This window comes from Macrobrachium nipponense, chromosome 32, assembly GCF_015104395.2.
Source record: "Macrobrachium nipponense isolate FS-2020 chromosome 32, ASM1510439v2, whole genome shotgun sequence".
Classification (NCBI taxonomy): domain Eukaryota; kingdom Metazoa; phylum Arthropoda; class Malacostraca; order Decapoda; family Palaemonidae; genus Macrobrachium; species Macrobrachium nipponense.
In genome coordinates this window covers 70,631,382-70,653,334 of record NC_061094.1, presented here as the reverse complement: position 1 = coordinate 70,653,334, position 21,953 = coordinate 70,631,382, and the positions used below count along the sequence as shown (strand labels likewise).

Below are 21,953 nucleotides of genomic sequence, written 5' to 3'. Positions count from 1 at the left end.
ACTTAGCGGTTCTTCGGAGGATTTTGATGAAGAACAACCTGCTACGTCTGCTTCGTCAGATTATCAAGTTTTGGCACGACTACTTCGTGATTCGTTTGGCGATACTTTTCAGCCTGCTGCTCCTCCTTCTCCTCCTTCTCAGTTTTCGTCGTCGAAGACAAGCAAGTCTCCAGGTTTCGTGAAGATGAAGACGTCGTTATCTACTAGAAGAGCTTTCCGGAAGGTTAACGCCTGGATGGAGTCTAGGAAAGCAAAAGGAAGGACTACTTTCGCCCTGCCTCCGTCTAGACTTAGCGGTAAGGCAGGGATGTGGTATGAGACAGGCGAGGAATTAGATTGAAGGTTCCTACGTCTGCTCAAGGTGATTTCGCCAGCGTGGTTGATGCCTCAAGGAGGGCCCTTTTAGCCTCAGCTAAAGTATCTTGGACGACTTCCGAACTGGACCATCTTTTGAAGGACTGTTTAGGTCCTTAGAGGTATTCAACTTCTTAGACTGGTGTCTTGGAGCCTTAGACAACCAATCTCGTAAGCCAGACTCGATCAAGCTTGGGGGAGCTGTCCAGTGTATTGTCATGCATGGACAGGGCCGTCAGGGATGGCTCAGAGGAGTTAGCCTCTCATTTTTTCAGCAGGGGTTCTTAAGAAAAGGTCGCTTTATTGCAACTTCGCGGCTAAGTCTGTCTCTCCCGCACAGAGGACAGAACTTTTATATGCTCCCTTCTCGAGTCATCTCTTCCCCCAAGCTATGGTGAAGGATCTGGCAGTTAGTCTGGCAAGAGAAAAGCCACACAAGACCTGTTTTTGGCTCAGTCTTCGAGACGTCCGGCTGGCCCTTCAACGTCGTCAGGAACCCAACCGTTTAGAAAGCAGAAGCCCTTTCGTGGAGGGACTTCCGCTAGATCGTCCCTCGAGGAAGAAGCCTTCCTAGAGGTAGAGCCCCTTCCAAGTCTAGGGCAAGAAGTGAGAGATCGTGCCTTCAGTCACCGGTATAGGAGCCAGGCTGCAGTTGTTTGCAGAAGCCTGGAGAGTAAGAGTGCAGACACCTGGTCTCTCGACAGTCATAGAGAAGGGTTACAAGATCCCTTTCATAAAGCCGCCCCCGTTGACTTCCACTCCCAGGGACTTGTCCCCATCGTATCCTCTAACAAAGCGAAAGATTCTTTTCGACCTGCTCGAGCAGATGCTCGAGAACGAGCAGTGGAACAGGTTTTAGACCTGCACGCAGGATTTTAACACAGATTGTTTCTTGTACCGAAACGATCGGGAGGGTGGCGGCCCGTCTTGGATGTAAGTCGTCTAAACCTCTTTATAGAGAAGCAGAGGTTCAAGATGGAGACACCTCCAGTCAGTTCTGGGGGCCTTAAGACCAGGAGATTGGATGGTATCACTCGACCTCCAGGACGCCTACTTTCACGTCCCGATACATCCCCAATCGATGAGTACCTTCGGTTCGTATTGAAAGGGAAGGTCTTTCAATTCAGGGCTCTTTGTTTCGGACTGAGTACAGCCCCTTTTATCTTCACCATCTTAATGAAGAACGTGGCGAGGTGGCTCCATCTTTCCAACATCAGAATCTCGCTCTTATCTGGACGACTGGCTCATACGAGCCTCCTCGCAGACCCGGTGCCTGAAGGCTTGCAAACGACTCTGTCTTTAGCTGCGTCCCTGGGACTTCTGGTGAACTTCGAAAAGTCACATCTGACCCCAACACAGTCCATCGTGTATCTGGGGATTCAGATGGATTCAGTGGCTTTTCGGGCTTTTCCGTCCCAGGAACGTCAGCAACAAGCATAGAAAAAGTGTCGGCCTTTCTAGGGAAGGATTCATGCTCGGTGAGGGAATGGATGAGTCTGCTGGGGACCATTTTCCCTCGCTGGAGAAGTTTGTTTCCCTGGGGAGGCTACACCTCCGACCTCTTCAGTTCTTTCTGTCGGACAGCTGGACAGAAAAGGACAACTTCGACATGAAGTTAAGCATCTCGGAAGAGGTGAAGAACCATCTAAGATGGTGGCTCGATCCGTGGAAGCTGTCAGAGGGGCATATCCCTCAAGCTTCAGAACCCCGACCTAGTGTTGTTCTCCGACGCGTCATCCACGGGGTGGGGAGCAACTCTTGGGGGGGAGGAGTGTCAGGTACCTAGGAGAGGGGAACAGTAACCTGGCATATCAACTTCAAAGAGCTGGCAGCGGTTCAATTAGCGCTCCAGTTCTTCCAGAACAAAGTCTCCCGTCGTGTAGTTCAAGTCAACTCGGACAACACCACAGCCCTGGCATACTTGAAGAAACAAGGAGGAACACACTCTCGCTCCCTGTTTTCTCTAGCGAAAGAGATCCTACTTTGGGCAAAGGAGAGAGAAGTCACAATATTGACAAGATTCATTGCCGGAGTCGAGAACGTCCGGGCAGATCTCCTCAGTCGACAAGGACAGTTATTGCCGACAGAGTGGACTCTCAATCAAGAAGTATGCCAGGAACTGTGGGGTCTTTGGGATGCCCCTTAGTGGACATCTTTGCAACATCAAGGATGGCGAGACTTCCTCTGTATTGCTCCCCGTTTCTCGATCCGGGAGCAGTAGCAGTAGAACGCCCTTCTATGGGATTGGACGGGCCTGGATCTCTACGCTTTTCTTTTCCCACCCCCTTCAAGATCCTGGGGGAGGTGATGAGAAAATTTGCAGCATCGGAGGGGACGAGGTTGACTTTAATCGCCCCCTTTTGGCCCGCAGCGATCTGGTTCACAGAGGTGATTTCTACCTAGTGGATTATCCGAGATCTCTTCCGTTAAGGAGATCTACTCAAACAGCCCCACTTCGAGAGGTACCACAAAAACCTCTCCGCTCTGAGTCTGACTGCGTTCAGACTATCCAAAAGTTGGCCAGAGCGAGAGGTTTTTTCGAAATCAGTGCTAAAGCTATCGACACCGACGAGGAGACCATCATCAATCGCGGTTTACCAATCGAAGTGGCAGCCTTTAGAAGTTGGTGTAAGAGAAAAGGAGTTTCCTCTACCACTACCTCTGTGAGCCAGATCGCTGACTTCTTTGCTTTATCTGAAACAAGATCTGAAGTTGGCAGTGTCAACTATTAAAGGCTACAGAAGCTCCTATCTGTAGTTTTTTCGCCATAGAGGTCTTGACCTCGCTAACAACAAGGATCTCCATGATCTATTGAGATCTTTCGAGACGACCAAGGTACCACTACTGAAGCTACCTTCGTGGAACCTGGATGTGGTCCTCAAATATTTAATGTCAAATCGATTTGAACCTCTTTCCTCTTCGTCTCTACGAGATTTGACGAAGAAGACTGTATTCCTAACTGCTCTGGCGACGGCGAAGAGAGTTAGCGAAATACAGGCTATCAGCAACACGTCGTTTCAAAGGGCATAATGCAGTCTGCTCTTTGAGTATGTCGTTTCTGCCAAACGAAAACCCTTCACTCCATGGCCTAGAACATTCGAAGATCAAGGGTATGGCAGAGATCATTGGTCAAGAGCCAGAAAGAGTCTGTGTCCTGTTAGGGCTCTTAGAGAGTATATCGTAGAACGAAGGATTGCCGAGGTTCTGACAGGAGAACTTATGGTGTTCGTCAAAGAGACCAAACATGCCCATGTCCAAGAATGCACTGGCATTCTTTTTAAGGAACACCATTAAAGAGGCGCACGCTTCTTGCAAAAGACAGCGACTTGAAGATACTAAAAGTTAATGCGCACGAAGTAAGGGCTATTTCGACCTCAATAGCCTTTCAGAAAAACATGGCTTCTTAAAGACATTTAAGTGCTACTTTTTGGAGGAGTAACTCAGTGTTCGCCTCGCACTACCTTCGGGAGGTGAGAACGACCTATGAAAGCTGTTACTCTCTCGGACCATACATCGCCGCAGACACTATTTTGGGCAGGAGGTAGCACTCATCCTTTCCCATAGAAAAGGGTTAGGTGAGTTTTTAATATTTGTATGTTTATGGTTGTAGGGTCGGCTGCCGAGTACAGTCGTCCCTTCCTTTAGCCTTTGGTATATGGGAGTTTGTTGTTAGGCTAACTTAGGTGGTGGTTTTTGCCTCGTTGCCGTCAGAAGTATGGTCATGGTCTAGTCACATTGTTGTGCCTACTTTTTGTCGTGCCTACTTACTTTGTGATTTGCCCTTGTTTTTATTTCCTTTCATTATGTTGCGTGGCGTATTTACGAGTTCTTATTCTTCTTCTTCTTCTTGATTTCACTTCTTGTTACGGGTAATGTTTGAAAGGTTATCTATTATATGGGGCTAACCTTCATTATCACTTCTTACGGTTTGTGTTTCTTTTTTTTTTGTAGGAACAGGCACTGTATTCATTTAGTTGGCTATGTCTCTCAGGAGGTCTTTCTTACATAGCGCGGATACGTTTCACGGGTTCCAGGCAAGTTAAATACCATTGATTAAAAAATTACTTATTATTACAATAAAATATAAGTTCACAATACACTACCTGGACAGAGGGAGAAGTGATACAGCCTTCCCGTACAAGGCTTTCTTCTTAACTACCACTCTCTGCACTTCGAATGAAGTTTCGACCTAACTACTTTTCTGACTCCTCCCCGAATGTCCTTTAGGACACCTCCTACTTCTACATGAATGGCTTTCACTTACTTCCGGTGGCCACCTCTAGATTCATCTGATTGGTTTCGTCCTTCGACGGTAACCACCCACTGAAAGGGTCATAGATCAACTTTTCTGGTGAGGTTAGCATCTTACTGTTTTGACCAACCGGTGCCAATGTTTGGTCTGGTTTTACGAAACTGCTACCCGTGCAGACTTATACTGTACACACTACTCCTTTTTCTATCTTTACTTCTGGTAGATCCTCCGTCACTCTACTTTCACTATATATATTCTACCAGTGGTTTACCTAACTAAGTTTTCCCTAGCTATTTCTAGACAGACTCTTATTGTTTCCTAACAACACTCGGCCACCTACCGGCAGTGACCTCAATGCCTAAAATTACAAAAATGATTATATAAAAAAAATACAATGTTGAAATAAATCAAAAATGGTTATATATATATATATACAATAATGCTAGTATATCAGTTACTTGAAGGCAAATTTTCCATTCCATTAAGGACTTAATGGTGTTGAGTTTGTTAACAACTAACACTCTGACAATACATATGAAAGCAACTATGGTGAGTGCTAACAAAACAATATTTAACATGGACATGATAGGGGAAATGTCAGTCCTTGTGCATATGGCAAGAAAATGATTAGCTGCTTCAAGTTATGCAAATGGCATTAAATCAAGTTTGGATACTTTGAAACCTTGACATTACCAAATAATATTAATATGTCTAGATAATGTAAGGTACAAGAAACAAAAATGGTATACTTGTAGTACAAATAACACAAAATAACTACTTCACAAGACGTCACAAAGGATTCTTTTCCTTGTTTTTGTTTTTGTTGCTAAAGATTATCTGAGATTGATTATTCATACAAGTGACTTTAGCTTTTAATTAATTCTGTGAAAACATTACCATTTCACCATACAAAATTTGAGCCTTGAAAACAGGTCTTTAAAAGGATATATTCACAGTTATTCACAGTTTATTTTTACCACCCTTGCCATTAATCAATTCACCAACACAATACAACTACCCAAGGATCCCAAGTAATACCGCTTCTCAAGACCAAGACAAGAGCAAGCTTAACTCCTTCAACATTATCAAATACCCTTTGACACTGAGTCTACCATGAAGAAGATTGAAGACAACAACACCCTTGTATTTATCGTTCACTCCTTAACGAACAAGAATCACATCAAGTTTGCTGTTAAAAGGGTTCTGTTTCAACTAATAACTTAGTTTAACAACCAAATCTTAGTTCTTGTTATTGTCCTTGTACTGTTGTAATGATGATGATTACAACCGGTATGTCGTGTACCACCTTGACATGACCATGTTCTTTTTGGATGCTCCCTCCTTGATTTGCAAGAGGGAGATGTAGATATCGCTCACCATGAGCCATAGTGTAATCCATTTCCTGCAAATATATTCTAGGCAGTAAACCTTATACAACAATGTTATTGACCTGTTGCACTTGGTCCTATCTTTTTCTTAAATTGTATCTCGGAGTCACTAATGCTGATGAAGTATGGGAATCATTACGTTACTGTTTTCCTTACTACTTGACTCCTTTAAATCTTTAAAATCTTTTAAATGTTCTACTGACCAAATGTCGGAATGTACTATTTTAATATGGTTCCAATGTGCAACAGTTTCACTTAAAGTTGATTCATGCATTAGCTTAATTTATTTAACTTTAACCTTTCTATTACCCTATATGGACCTTGAAATTTAGGACTTACTTTAACATTAGGTCCTTCAACCTTGTGATTAAGCACATATACTTGTTGACCTATTTTTAATTCTGGGACTGTTGATTGCTTATTGTAATACTTACTAGACTTTTGGTGTAACTCCTTCAATCGAGCCCTTGTGCCTTTTACGGTCTCGAAAGTCCGTCTTGTTTTCCATGTAACGTAGTCTTCATAATTATAAGTATGTCTTGGTGGGGACGCTTCGTCTAATAAAGTATTTGGCATTCTTTTCTGATAACCTATAACAGAAAGTGTGGGTTTCCCCAACAGATTCATTTACAAGTGTTATTAATAGTGAACTGTACGTCTTCAAGTATTAAGTCCCAATCTTCAGTCTGTGGAGTTTACTAAAGTTTTCAGTACATCCTTTATCTTACGATTTGTTCTCTCTACTGCTCCATTAGAGCTTGGTTTATAAGCTGTAACCTGACACTTGTTAATTTCATAAAACTCACACAATTTCTTCAAAATATCACTAGTAAATTCTCCTGCATTATCAGATAATAATGTTTGAGGACATGAATGTCTAGTTATTATTCTAGATTTCAGAGCTTCTGCTACAGTAGTTGCTTCTCTGTTTCTGACTGGAATGATCTCAACATATCTAGTCAAGTAATCTATAAAACTAAAAATCTGACGATTACCTCTAGTTGTGTTTGGAAATGGACCTACAAAATCCATTGAAACTACTTGAAAAGGAGTTAATTCTGATGGATATTTCTCAAGAGGGGCCTTTACATTAAAAACGTTTACCCTTGTGTACGTACAGATATGACAATTTTCAACAAATCTTTTAGCTTCTTCATTGCAATTCGGCCAAAATAGTTTCTAGTGACTGTTCTACATGTTTTCTTTATTCCAGGATGTCCTGACAACTTGTAAGAGTGTGTTAATTCTAATACTTCCTTGGTTAGTGTGTTAGGTACATACAATCGTGAACAAGCATTCGGTTCATCTGATGTTTTATATAGAATTCCATTAATTAACTGAAATTCAGACTGATCATCCTCATTTTGCATTAATTTACCCACTATTTTTCTAATGTTAGCATCTTTTTGCTGTTCGATCTGAACTCTTTCTAAGTCTAGATCTATGATCTGACAACTAAAACAGAAAGTATTAGTTGTGATTTGTTTCTCGTTTTCTTCTTGCGACCTTGACAAAGCATCTGCAATAGTGTTATATCTTCCCGGATATACCTAAATTCTGGGGCAAATTCTAATACACTTATGAACCATCTGTTAAACTTCATATTATTTGTGAATGCTCTTTTCTTAAATAGATCACAAATAGGTTTGTGATCGGTAAGCACATTGACTTTATGTCCTAGCAATATATGCCTAAACTTACGTAATCCCCAATAAAGAGCTAAGCACTCTCGTTCGGTAGTGCTATAATTTCTTTCTGCAGCATTCAAAATTCTACTTGCATAATATACTGCTCTCATTCTGGTTTTTCCTTGTTGCATTAAAACTGCACCTACACCTGTACTAGAAGCATCGCAGGCTAAGTAAAATTCCTTTGAGAAATCTGGATACACTAAAATGGATTTCTTGTCATCATTTCCTTGAGTGTTTGGAAAGCTCTTTCATGTTCTGGCTTCCATTCATAAATTACATCCTTCTTTGTTAAATCTGTTAATGGTTTAGCTATAGTGGCAAATCCTTAATAAAAGGGCGGTAGTAGCCAACCTACCTAAGAATCTTCTTAGGCTTTCAAGTTACTTGGGGCTGGATATGCTACAATTGACTTTATTTTCCCTTCCTGCATACGTAGTCCATTTTCACTGATGACATGTCCTAAATATTCTAAGGATTTCCTCATGAATTGACATTTCTTATCTTTATCTTTAATCCTGCGCTCTTAGTCTTTTCGAAACATCTGTTTCTAATGTATTACAAAGTGACTATCCCAAGTCCTTAATAGTAAATGACGACATCATCTAGGTATACTGAAACATCCTCTATGTCTCCTAAGATTTGGAGCATTAATCGAGTAAATGTTAGTGGGCTGATGTAAGACCAAAGGGCATGACTTCAAACTGTAAATGTTCCTTATGAGTACTAAAAGCTGTCAAGGGCTTGGATTCTTCGTCTAAAGGTACTTGCCAATATCCACTAAGCAAGTCTAATGACGTAAATATCTTTGCTCCACCTAATTGAGCTAGCATATCATTTATAACTGGCATTGGCATCCTATCTGGAATGGTGTGTGAATTTAATTTCCGATAATCTATTACCCATTCTCCAAGTGCCATCTTTCTTTGGAACTAATAAGAGAGGTGAGTTATATGGTGATTTAGAAGGTACTATTACACCATCTTGTTTCATTTCTTCAATTAACTGATCTACGATCGGTCGTTGACGATGGGTAATTTATAGTTAGGGATATAAAATGGTTTAGTTCCATCTTGTATTAAAATCTTATGTTGCAAAGTATCTGTTCTGCCTAACTTATCTCCTTCTAAGGCAATGACATCTCTATACTTTTCCAATATTTGTAATAGTTTAACTCTATTCTGAGGAAAGTCTGTATTATTTACTTCTGTATTTAGTTTTAAATTGAACTCGGTTCTGTGCTAGAGAAGAATGCTTTTTCACTTAGTGTTATTAAAGGATTATTCACTACAATTCCTGTACAAAATTCTATACCAAGGTCTTAGTATTAGTCCCTTTTGTCTGAGAAATTCTGGACGTATGTCTCACAGTTATTACCTTTCACGTGAACTAAAGAATTGTCCATCCTAACAAAGTCAGGTAAGTTTTCATTAGTTAGCATTACGTCCTTTTCATGCAAGTCTTCGTCTGTTTTAGCCCTAAGACAAACCTTGGTTAGACATTGCGGGTACAAAACTACTTCTCTATTAAGTACAAATGTGACAGTATGGTCATCTGCAGTACTGATTAGACATATTTCTTCGTCATCTCGTATCTCTGAGAAATAACAGACATCTGTTTCATCCGAATTTTCATCCAGTAGTATTGTTGAGTTTAATTCACTCTTATTTATTGTTCCTAATAACAGGACTTCATTGATATATTTTTCTTCTTTATTTTCATCTATTATGAGATATGTACAATCAATTTCTGATTCATTTCATCCGTTTGTTCGCATGCCATTTAAAGATGTATTCCGCCCGCGGCAATAAATTGTTCAGCTGCGTAGATTTGTTCAGAGTCAAAGCTCTGTTCAGAATTCTGAGTATCAAAGGCTTGCATTGTTAATGTTATTATTTTTGTGCAACAATCTATCATAGAATCTTTCCTGGCTAAGGACATTTCTTGCAAGATATTATTTCTGCCACTTATTCCGCTAATATCTGTGCTAGCATTATTATCTATCTTAGTATCTTGGATGTTCGCTTCTCTAGAAGATGTCGTCTCAGATAAATTGATCAGATTTATGCAAGACTTTCCTTCTTCTAGCTGAAAACAAACATTTTCTCTATTTCTGCGGGGTAAATTTATTTTATTTTCTCCACAATCTAACATTATTTTACATCTCCGCATAGCATTATATGAAAACAGCGCTTGCGTAGGATAAAACCTTTCTTCTAATACTACGAATAATTCTTTAAAAGTTTGTCTAAAATCTCTATGTCCAGTGTGACATTGCCTAGCGCCTTTATTTGTTTCCCGGCTATTCCTTTTATAATTCTACCAGGACCTTGTATTTCTATATCTGCAAAGCCTAAACGTTTTGTTAATGTTTGTTTATCTATTATATTTACTGTACTGCCTGTATCTAAAAGGATTTGAGCATGATTTATTATTAATTCTGGTTTGGATGATAGGTAAATCTTCTTGGCATATTTCTTATCCTTTACTGAAAATACTATCTCCTTATTTACTTCAAAAGGAAACTTGAAATTCTCTTCCTGACCTACCGTAACTGTTTCATTCTCATTTTCTACTGGTAAGGAAGCCTTCTCATGTATTACCTCTGCTGTAATTGTCACTGAGGTTTTGATTATTATTTTGGGGGTGTATTACTTTGTTTTGGCATTATGGTAGTATTGGTATTTCTGAAACCAACAATTTTGTGTTAGGTGACCTGTCCTATTACAATGAAAACAATACTTTGGTCGCCTACAATTCTGAGTTGTGTGGTTGGAATAACCACAATTTGCGCAATTTGGTTCCTGCTTGTTATTCTGTGTTCTATTATCTCCGAAGCTCTACTGTGAATTGGGCCGAATGAGGTTGGGTTATTATTGTTTAGATTTCCTCTATACTGTTGAGGCCTATTTTTACTATCTTGTTTGCTTGGAAAAATTTCCCATTCCCGTACCATTGGATTATTCTTAGGGTCTGGGTTTCCCTGTGTCTATGCTTAATGTTTCTAGATCGGTCTGGGACACCATCTTGCCCTTCCCTGGAAATTATTTCTATTTCTATTAGGGTTTCCATTATTTACAAAACCTGTAAATTCCCTTGCCAGATTTAGCCCCCTTTTACACATTTCCTCTTCCATAAATCTTAAAGCTGCTAGACTATCCCGTTTCGGATCAGGATCCTGTTTCTTAAAGACTCGTTTTTTCTTCTTCCCGATAGCGTCATATACTATACCATGAACTATATAATTCAAAATCTCTTGTAGACTAACTAGATCCTTTTTGTCACTACTACAAATGAATTAGGATCGCCAATAACTACGCCGGCTCGTTTAAATCTGTGGTTAAGTTACGGATGGAGTTTTCGACGTCCGTATGTAAATTTGCTATACTTTCCCCATCATATTTCTGATGAAGGAATCGGGAGATATTGTACCATTTATCACGCTGATAAATGGGCTCCCATAACTCTAGACACACCTTCTTAAATTCAGCGAAGGTCGGAATCTCCTGAAACTTTAGGGGTACGTGAGAGTGCGATGTGCATCGCCCTTTTCGGAACTAACATAGAGTAACGCTTCATCTATCTTCTTGCGTTCATCTTTAATTCCACTAGCTGAAATTCGACTTTCAGTCTCTGTTATCCACTGAGATTACTGTATATGCCTTACTAATCTTAATTTTGGTCAGGATGCACCTTTTCTACCTACCGCAAAAGCGTGTAGCTTGTGTATACGGCGGCCTGTGGGCCACCATTCTAGAGTTCCTAGTTTGTACTTGCAATGGGTTAGGAATGTTATTATGATTAGTAACAGTCACACTAGTAGTGGGTCTATTTGCTACTGTCGGACTCGGTATTCTGGTTGGACTTCCGCTAGGTGATCGTCGAGTATTTAGTCTCGAGCGTCTGTCAGGAGTTGGACGTAGGCTATAATGACTCAGATCGGGAGTTCTGCTTTCTTGTAACCTAGTAATAATTTCGTTAACATTTTCATTATTCATATCAACAGCATTAGGTTAGATACAATTAAAAAAAAAATAGATGCATTGTTGTACTTACATTATCTTCCTACTGAGTCTGTCTTCCTTATTGCGATTTCTACCCCTTCTAGCTAACTTAATTCCTAGTGTTTCCTTCCTTCAATCTGGAAAAACATTAACATTAGTGTATGCCGTTATTCCTTATTCACACCACTGCACCTTGTGAACTGAATGACAATATCTTTATTGTTCTAGATTTATCACAATCAATGAGGCAAAAAAAAATTATTTTATCTTGCAACTTTACGGCAAAGGAAAATTTTATCTCAAAACTACTTATTATGAATTATTTTATAAAGACATTTTTATATTATCGCAGTGGGTGATTTTTCTATATTTATTTTCAGACGTTAATCTATCAGGATACTTTAAACTTTTCTTCTTGTCGCTTGTTGCTGATCACTTCTGCGTCGCCGTCCGTCTCTGCCTCTGTTTCACTTGTGGCGTTGTCCGTGCGCTGCCGTCGTTCACACCACGGTTGGAGTCCAGTGCGCCTTATCCATGGGGAAAAATCGTAGCGATGTATGGAGAAATGGGCGCTATCTCAGGATTTATGATAGTTTAGCGCTCACAGGTTGATTGAAGAAATCCGTCGTCAGTCCTCGCTGCGTTGTATTCAATCTTCTTTTATCCGCCTTAATGCGTTTTTGCGTATTCCTTTGCGAGTTTATGGCTTAGGAATGCGGCTATCCTAGTTCAGTATTCTTCTTATGATTTCACTGTGTTTCGTCTCTGCGTTTCGTTCGCCCTCTCAGCAGAATTGGAGTGTTGTTGAGTCTACGTTGTATTGAGTTTCACTCTTGTTCGTTGCTCCTTTTCTTTTTTCTTCGTTCTTCGAGTTATTGAACTCGGAATTTCTTCTTTTTAATTGTAAAGTTCGTGCCTGGTTTTCTTGTATGTTTCTGACGCTTAAGACTTAGCGCTCTTTTATTGGCAATTTTATAACTTCCACTCTGTTTAATTTTTCCACTGTGTGTGTGTGTGTGTACGTATTTTGGTGTTATGCACTCGGAATCCCACTACCGCTGTTCACCACTTATGTTGTGCCTACTTTTTGTCGTGCCTACTTACTTTGTGATTTGCCCTTGTTTTTATTTCCTTTCATTATGTTGCGTGGCGTATTTACGAGTTCTTATTCTTCTTCTTCTTCTTGATTTCACTTCTTGTTACGGGTAATGTTTGAAAGGTTATCTATTATATGGGCTAACCTTCATTTATCACTTCTTACGGTTGTGTTTCTTTTTTTTTGTAGGAACAGGCACTGTATTCATTTAGTTGGCTATGTCTCTCAGGAGGTCTTTCTTACATAGCGCGGATACGTTTCACGGGTTCCAGGCAAGTTAAACACCATTGATTAAAAATTACTTATTATTACAATAAAATATAAGTTCACAATACACTACACTGGGACAGAGGGAGAAGTGATACAGCCTTCCCGTATAAGGCTTTCTTCTTAACTACCACTCTCTGGCACTTCAAATGAAGTTTCGACCTAACTACTTTTTCTGACTCCTCCCCGAATGTCCTTTAGGACACCTCCTACTTCTACATGAATGGCTTTCATTACTTCCGGTGCCACCTCTAGATTCATCTTGATGGTTTCGTCCTTCGACGGTAACCACCCACTGAAAGGGTCATAGATCAACTTTTCTGGTGAGGTTAGCATCTTACTGTTTTGACCAACCGGTGCCAATGTTTGGTCTGGTTTTACGAAACTGCTACCCGTGCAGACTTATACTGTACACACTACTCCTTTTTCTATCTTTACTTCTGGTAGATCCTCCGTCACTCTACTTTCACTATATATATTCTACCAGTGGTTTACCTAACTAAGTTTTCCCTAGCTATTTCTAGACAGACTCTTATTGTTTCCTAACAACATTGTGGTCCCGTCCCCATTGACAGATCATCTAGAGCGCACCAACTACACAGGTCACTACCTTGTTGGTACTCTAGTGAAGCAGAAGCAGGCTTGGGTGACAGTAATCACGAAGTCAGCTATGCTAACAGGTAAGGAACCAAGATGTCAATCATATACATTTATATGTTTTCTAAAATCCTTTTTTCTGTCTCTCCCACCGCCAAAGGTGGGATTCAGCTATATATATCTGACAGGTAAGTTTCATGAACAAAATGATATTGTTAAGATACAATAAAGTTTGTTCATACTTACCTGGCAGATATATATATTTTGAGTACCCACCCACCCCCTCAGGAGACAGTGGAGATAGAAATCTGATAGAAAATGGGAATGGTTCCTGTTACCCGCCTCCCAGCGGCGGGAATGGGTACTAACCACCCTAACTCCCACTACGTGTGTCGTAAGTTTTAGAAATTCTGTCGGACTTCAGAGAATACAGCTATATATATATCTGCCAGGTAAGTATGAACAAACTTTATTGTATCTTAACAATATCATTTTTAAGCACTTTTTATATAGTATATATAAAATTTCGGACATCAACTGATACCAAAGTATTCTATGTATAGGTACACAAGTTACATGCAAGAAATAAATATATTCTGTTACATGTTTTTATGAAGCTGTGACAACATTCTCCATTAGTGTTTTGAGTTTTATCAGAGATTATGTGCACAATCTGGATTGGATTCTTTGTGTATGTTTGAATAAGGTAGCGTGTTATTTTATCAAAGAAGAATCCTTAGCGTATTGATTATATGTAGAGTAAACGATTTATTGTAATTTTCTCAAGGTTCTTGTATGACTTGAAATTACCTATTGAGGACAAAATAAGGACCATTGCCCAAAAGATATATGGAGCAGATGATGTGGAAATTCAACCATCAGCCCAGGAACAAATAAATCGTTATAGAAAGCAGGTATGTATTTCATTTATTTATTGAATTATGTAGCTGAATTTTTTTTATGTGCATGTTAGATTTTATATGTCCTTTATCAGAAACATCTATTAACAGAATTATTGTCTTTTGGTTTGTTGCACAGGGTTATGCTAAATATAATCCTGTAAAGTCATATGGGTTGTTGATTGTTCAAAGTTTCCTAGCAGAAGCTTTTTTTTTTTGTAACTTAGTGAAATGTGTGAATATTTCAAAATGATATTAAGAGAAAGTCGTAGGATCATTCAACATTTCAAGTCTTTAAAATTATGATGCTCAGTCTTATGAATGAATCTTGAAAATAGTTAATAATTAGAATTGTTACCTATTGTCAATTTTGAGTGTGTATTATACCCTTAGTAAGGTATGTTGCTGCAATTGTTTGATTTGTGCTTAATTGAGATAATATTAAATATGATAATTTGCCTTATTCATGAATGGATGTGCCCTCATTATAAGTAGGGTGATACTACATTTTTCCATTATCAAAGCAAATGATTGATATCCATGAACATTTAGGCTGGAAACATAGGTTTAGGAATTTGTTTTTGTTTATTGTCAAGGTTATATTTTGCCATTATTCTGAATTTGTTGTAGGCTTTCTTCAACTTTATTTTGATGCTTTACTTTTACAGGGATTCAATGACCTCCCTATATGCATGGCAAAGACCCACCTGTCTTTGACATCTGACCCGTCCATCAAAGGTGCCCCTAAGAATTTCAAAATACCAGTTCGAGATGTGAGAGCATCAGTAGGAGCAGGATTTCTTTATCCCCTGGTTGGAACCGTTAGTATCCATGTTTTATTTGTTCTTTTTGGATTGTGCGCTTCATTTTATTACGCATGCCTAAGTATCACACCTTTCTTTTCCAAGTTTTTTTTTAATTTGTTACCCCCTATTTGCACCCAATTTGAAGCTTGAAAAATTTGTCGGAAATTGCCAGTGATGGTCGTATCAGTTACAAGTTCAGTGATTGGGTTTTGAATTGAAGCAGTTGTAATCATCAAGGGTTTTTAAACAGTTTTAGTCAGCTAAGCTTACATTAATTACTTACTGTAAATAGTTTTTTTATGCTGTTTCATTGATGGTTTCTTTAAAAAATTTCAAGCTGAATTTTTAAAGTTTTAATTTTATGTACTGCATTGTTATGCATGGAGTAGATTTTATTTATTCTTCCTTTCATGAGTTGGGTGTCCAAATTTTGTTTTAAAGTTTGAAATGTAGAAAGTAATTACTATTAATCTTAATTTTATTCAAAAAAACCCTCTTCATTTGGAAGCCTAATTTTTTTCTTCTTAAGGGGTGGTCAGTGCATGTTCTTTGTAATTTGATATTGAAAGTTATTTCATTGGCTTTTGTAAGTTCATGGTTTTCAAATGAGGATATTGACTTAAGGGACTGACAGGTGACTATCAGAATATGACGTTAACGTTAATATTATCATAAATGCCCAGATATTTTGCATTCAAGTGTTGGCTGTGATTTTGTACTTTTATATGATTTGATCAGGTTTTGTTTCCCAAATGGCCATACTCATACTAAGGCATTGCATTAATGATTGAAGCTTTTATTGTAAGCTAAAAGCTAACGAAGGCTTTGAAAGGACTACAAAAAAAGTAACATTTCATTAAAGCAAAAGCATTTAGAATAGAATATGTAAGGACAAGAAAAGAGCAAAATTAAATGTTTTTAAAGCCGAAATTTGTTAGGCATAAAAAGGCAAGGGGGTAGAAAATGTCAGAGGTAGCAAGGTCAAAACTCATGATTATATGCAGACATGGACTGTGTACCATCTTGTGAGTTACGACTTCGACAGGTACTTACCTATATCACCACATGGAGCCATGATCATGTCACCATCTTCCCTGCAGAGCACAGTAAAAAAAAGTAAACGTAGGATTATGATGGACTGCCATAATCTTGAGGGAATTAGGTGCCTGCTTTTTTTTTCCATAATAGTTCCTGTTCATAGCTCAGGTTAAACATCCAGGTAAATAACAGCAAAATACAAGTAATGCACTAAATCGCTCCTATACGAAGAAAGTATGAATCCATTGTCTATAGGAAACCTAGTGTTACGAGCTTGCTATTCCAATTGTTAAAACAATATTATTACAGCAGTTATTTTGGTAATGATAAAGGCTGGATATCTTCACTCTCAGAAATCTATTGCCTCTGGGCTCTTGTAAAACATTTACCATGTGCCTTTTGACGAAGGAAATTGGGTAGAATGATGAAGAATGGCACTCTAGCTATTCCTTGATGAGTATTACCCTTTTGAGGTTCCTAGTATACAGGGTACTACTACGTACTATACATATATATTAATTGACGTCATTGTATTCCCATGGAAAATTTTGCTGTTCAGCATCAACATGACACTATAACCACTCCCTGGAATCTCCATTGTTCGGATTGCATATTTTGTAGAATAAATTGTAGAATAAATTGCATCCTAATAATCAAACTCTTATCTGTATTGATATATTTTCTTTGTATGTACGTATAGGTATTATCTACGTATTACAGTGAGACTATACATAAAGGGTTTTGGAAGTGATTTGTGGTAAAGAATTACAATTTGCCAAGTGTGATTGCTGTTCTTTATGCCATTAAGAAATTAAGGAATCATATATAGAATTTCTGAGTGCAAAATAGTTCAACACTTGAATGTGCATTATCCTTAAGATTAAATATAGGTGTCAGAGTTCGAGAAAAATAGACCAGAGAAAGAGTTAGTTAATTCGTTCATATTCTGGATCACTTACATTTACTGTGCTGTGAATTAGAGCATGAATCTGTGTGTCACTTCTTAGAACGAGAATGGGCAAGTCCCACGTCCGCCTCCTCTTGCTCGCGGCCTTCACATGTTACGCCGCCTCGTACCCAAGTAGGGTTGGGGGAAGTTATCAGGTGAGTTTGACAAATTTTCTTGCGATATTAGTTGTGGAACATAGAAATTGTTTTTTTTTTTTTTCGTTTTGATTCATAATTGTTGTAGCTAGTCATTAGAATATATGTACAAACACAATACAAAATATATGAACTTTAGTAAATATAGTATCTGAAGTTTGTGCTTATTATTAAAGAACAGCAATCATGCACTGACTGTTGTCTTGTTTTATTTTGTAATCCACTCCCCATGAGGGGAAATGGCAAATTGAAAAAAAAAATTGGCTATAGTTTGGTCAATATATTGTATGATTCTTTTAAACAGGAAGGAGTTGTTGCACTGAATTTTTTTTGTTTCATTTTGTGTGTGAGCAACATATTAGGAAATTTTGCTGACATTGTTTCATCCAAAATGACTCAAATATGACTTCATATGGAAATGGCCATCAGTGCCCCAAATGTTTAATATTATTGCCTCCTTTATAAATTTCATGCTTTGGGCACTGTAATTGTCCTAAAAAATTAAATATGACTATGTCATAACATCATTGGTGATACTGTCTCAAGAATTCAAGAAACACGTCTTCCACTGACAGCAATCTTTCAACCTGTATAATTATACAGTACATAGTGTCAAATGAATTACTGTTGTTATATAAACATTTACACAAATCTTACAAATATTGTTGGAGTAGGATGGTTTTGAATTTAGCAGTGTATTATAAATTGTTCATGACTTAAGACAAAGTTAGGTTTATGGCATTGGACATAACTCACAGTGGACTAAGTCAGATGTATAATAGATGTGTTGGTTCTAGTTTGCACTGAATCCTCTAATCCATTTGAGCATTACAGTATTTTTACTTATTCTTGTTTTGAATGATGTACATATAAATTAGTTTTTTTTTTTTTTTTTTTTTTTTTTTTTTTACCAAAGATCTGTAATTTCATTTTCAAAGTAAATTGTTTACTGTGTCTTGAAGTTTTGTACATCATAAAGGCAGTAAGGAGAAGCAGAGAATAAATCATAGTCGAGAACTGTCTCAAGTTAATGACAATTAGTGTATCCTTATACTAATAGCAAAGCTATATCTGTCATGGTCAAACTTCTTGTATAAAATAAAAACATAAAAGGTTCTCACGTTTCTAGTACAGTTTTTGTTACTCTGTAGAAATGTAAAGTTGGTCTATTGAAAAAAATTCTTGAAAATTCACTGCTTTGAAATCTGACTGTTCACTGCTTTGAAATCTGACTGATAATTATTTGAAATGTGGCATTGTAAAGTTAATTTCAAATTGTATCTTTTTGCAGACATTGTTTCATCCAAAATGACTCAAATATGACTTCATATGGAAATGGCCATCAGTGCCCCAAATGTTTAATATTATTGCCTCCTTTATAAATTTCATGCTTTGGGCACTGTAATTGTCCTAAAAAATTAAATATGACTATGTCATAACATCATTGGTTATACTGTCTCAAGAATTCAAGAAACACGTCTTCTAATCATTGCAATCTTTGAACCTGTATAATTATACAGTACATAGTGTCAAATGAATTACTGTTGTTATATAAACATTTACACAAATCTTACAAATATTGTTGGAGTTGGATGGTTTTGAATTTAGCAGTGTATTATAAATTGTTCATGACTTAAGACAAAGTTAGGTTTATGGCATTGGACATAACTCACAGTGGACTGAAGTCAGATGTATAATGGATGTGTTGGTTCTAGTTTGCACTGAATCCTCTAATCCATTTGAGCATTACAGTATTTTTACTTATTCTTCTTTTGAATGATGTACATATAAATTAGTTTTTTTTTTTTTTTTTTTTTTTTTTTTTTTTTTTTTTTTTTTTGACCAAAGATCTGTAATTTCATTTTCAAAGTAAATTGTTTACTGTGTCTTGAAGTTTTGTACATCATAAAGGCAGTAAGGAGAAGCAGAGAATAAAATCATAGTCGAGAACTGTCTCAAGTCAATGACAATTAGTGTATCCTTATACTAATAGCAAAGCTATATCTGTCATGGTCAAACTGCTTGTAATAAAATAAAAGGTTCTCACGTTTCTAGTACAGTTTTTGTTACTCTGTAGAAAATGTAAAAGTTGGTCTATTGAAAAAAATTCTTGAAAATTCACTGCTTTGAAATCTGACTGATAATTATTTGAAATGTGGCATTGTAAAGTTAATTTCAAATTGTATCTTTTTGCAGATGACCACGATGCCTGGTTTACCAACTCGGCCTTGCATATATGACATAGACCTCAACCTAGAAACTGAAGAAGTTCAGGGTCTCTTCTGAGCAAACAATGACATCAGAGTACAAGGGGTTTATGTAAAAACTGCTGATCTTCATGTTATCCTAATAGCTTAAGTTAAAAGGTGAAAGCCCCCCCTTTTTTTTTGTTGAGTACATCCTAATGTAGAATGTAGTTTGTAGAATTTGTTGGGCATTTGAAATTTTATTTTACACACTGTGCAGTATATGTATGGTAGATAAAAAACCTTAAAAGTATAATCTTAGGATTTTCTAACATTTTGCTTGTGATATTGTGATAACTAAAATAACCATTGCTCAATATCAACAGAATATTTTTATAGTGGTGACAATATTTTTGTAATTGTTGATGAATTAAATTGTATACAATTTTTAAGCATTTTACTTTCATGTTTAGATAAGGACTTGAAACAACAAACATGCTGTAAGGTTGTCATTTCCTAGACATGTCAGTCGTGGCAAATTATGACCTTAAGCAGCTGCCTGTGGAGCAACCAGAGAGGTTTGTCTTACTATCCCCTCCTGTTTGGTAGGGGTGTACAAGTGTGTGTGAGTAACTTGGTGTTCAGTTGGTTTGTTCTTGTTTATTAGACCTCGCCACATCCTTGTTAACCCAAGCATAATTTGTCATTTGAGCTAGTAGTGCTGACCCTAGAAATCTCAGTCCATCCAGATCATTGGTGATAAAGAAAAAAAAATCTTATTTTCTTTGTCCATGTGGTGGACACAGTAGTAATTTATAATTACCATCCACTGACTCTTCACTTACTCTTCATTGTGCCCATGAAAGCAGTCTTGTAACTAGTATTTTCCTTTGCAGCTGTGAAGTTGCAGTGGATAGTTTTAGTCTTACTGTATAACACTTCACTATATATCTTGCTTTTTGGTTGCCACCAGTCTGCTCACTGCTTTAGATTCTGGTATTAGTGGTTCACTGTGAGATAATGTAAGGTAATTGTTTAGTTTGTCTGATGCATTTTTTTATAGATTAAAAAAATTTGTCAGGGTTTCATAGACTTGAAGATTAAAATTTTTCATTGACACAAGTGTCTCAAGTCAGTGAAATGTATGTACGTAATTAATAGCTTATCGTATATTTTGATCAGCTATTGAACCAGGTTACTGAGAACAAACTGAAATTTTAGCATAGCTAAACCTTGAGTTGAAAAGTTCATGGATAGTAGCCAGGATAACCAGTAACATGTTACTGAGGAGGTGACCTGGTTGAGTGGTTTCAGATTCTTTTTGTGAATTGCTCAGCTGAGGAACATATTTGGTTTTGTTTTACATTGCTCATTTCATTACGAAATCTGAGTAAGATATTGACAGGTACTAATAATATTCTGTTATATTTTTGTTATTCATTCATTTGTAGTCCGCAGTTTTTCTTCAGCATGTGTTTCTGTCCCAAACATAGTCTTTCCAAAACGGAAGGTGGACAAGTTGGTGAATAATAAGTGATGGGTGAGTAAAAACCTGTTTTTGTACAAGTAACTTACCCAGCAGATATACTTAGCTATAGACTCGGTCGTCCCAACAGAATTTCAAAACTCGCGGCACACGCGACAGGTAGGTCAGGTGATCCACCATTCCCGCCGCTGGGTGGCGGGTCTGGAACTATTCCCGTTTTCTAAGCCATAATTTCTCTGTCGGTTGAACGGACAACACCTATTGTTCGTCCTCCATCTTGGATTTCAACTCGTTTGCCGAGAATTTGGATTGGTTTTTTGGTGACGTATTCTGTTTTTTCTCTGGCTTGGCATACGCTTATTGTGGCTGTTTTTCGACTTTGGTTTTGAAGGCTACTCTTTCACGATGTCTGACGCTAAGGCTTCACCTATGTTTAGAGTTTGCAGTAGGGAAGGTTGTAAGGTTAGGCTGCCTAAATCGGCATTAGATCCTCATAGTATTTGCGCTAAATGCAGGGAGAATGAATGTTCTTTTATTAACACCTGTGTTGAATGCGAGAACCTTACGGAGCTTGAATGGAAGGAATTATCATCATATGTTAGGAAGCTTGAGAGAGAGAGAGTGAGAAAGGCTTCAGCTAGGTCATCTAGTAGATCTTGCTCCTTAGAACAAGAAGTTAACTCTCCTACTTCTCCTACTACGATTTTCCCTTAGCCTCAGCTGCTTCTCCCTGTTCTGAATCCAAAGATTCTTCGTCAGAGAGGGAAATGTAAAAGCTTCAATTAAGA

General features: G+C 37.8%; 1 protein-coding gene across 2 annotated transcripts in view; it reads left to right on the top strand.

Moving 5' to 3' along the window:
- LOC135207583 (C-1-tetrahydrofolate synthase, cytoplasmic-like) overlaps positions 1 to 20,126 on the top strand; it is a 66,422-nt gene extending 46,296 nt beyond the window's left edge. Inside the window, exons 20-23 of one of the 2 annotated variants that reach the window (XM_064239435.1) lie at positions 14,434 to 14,560; positions 15,214 to 15,366; positions 17,397 to 17,493; positions 19,690 to 20,126. In XM_064239435.1, the coding sequence (XP_064095505.1) occupies positions 14,434 to 14,560; positions 15,214 to 15,366; positions 17,397 to 17,474 (358 nt within the window). In that variant the 3' untranslated portion in view covers positions 17,475 to 17,493; positions 19,690 to 20,126. The remainder of the gene's footprint in view (positions 1 to 14,433; positions 14,561 to 15,213; positions 15,367 to 17,396; positions 17,494 to 19,689) is intronic. The other variant, XM_064239434.1, reaches the window with a different exon arrangement.
- Positions 20,127 to 21,953: the final 1,827 nt, after the last annotated feature.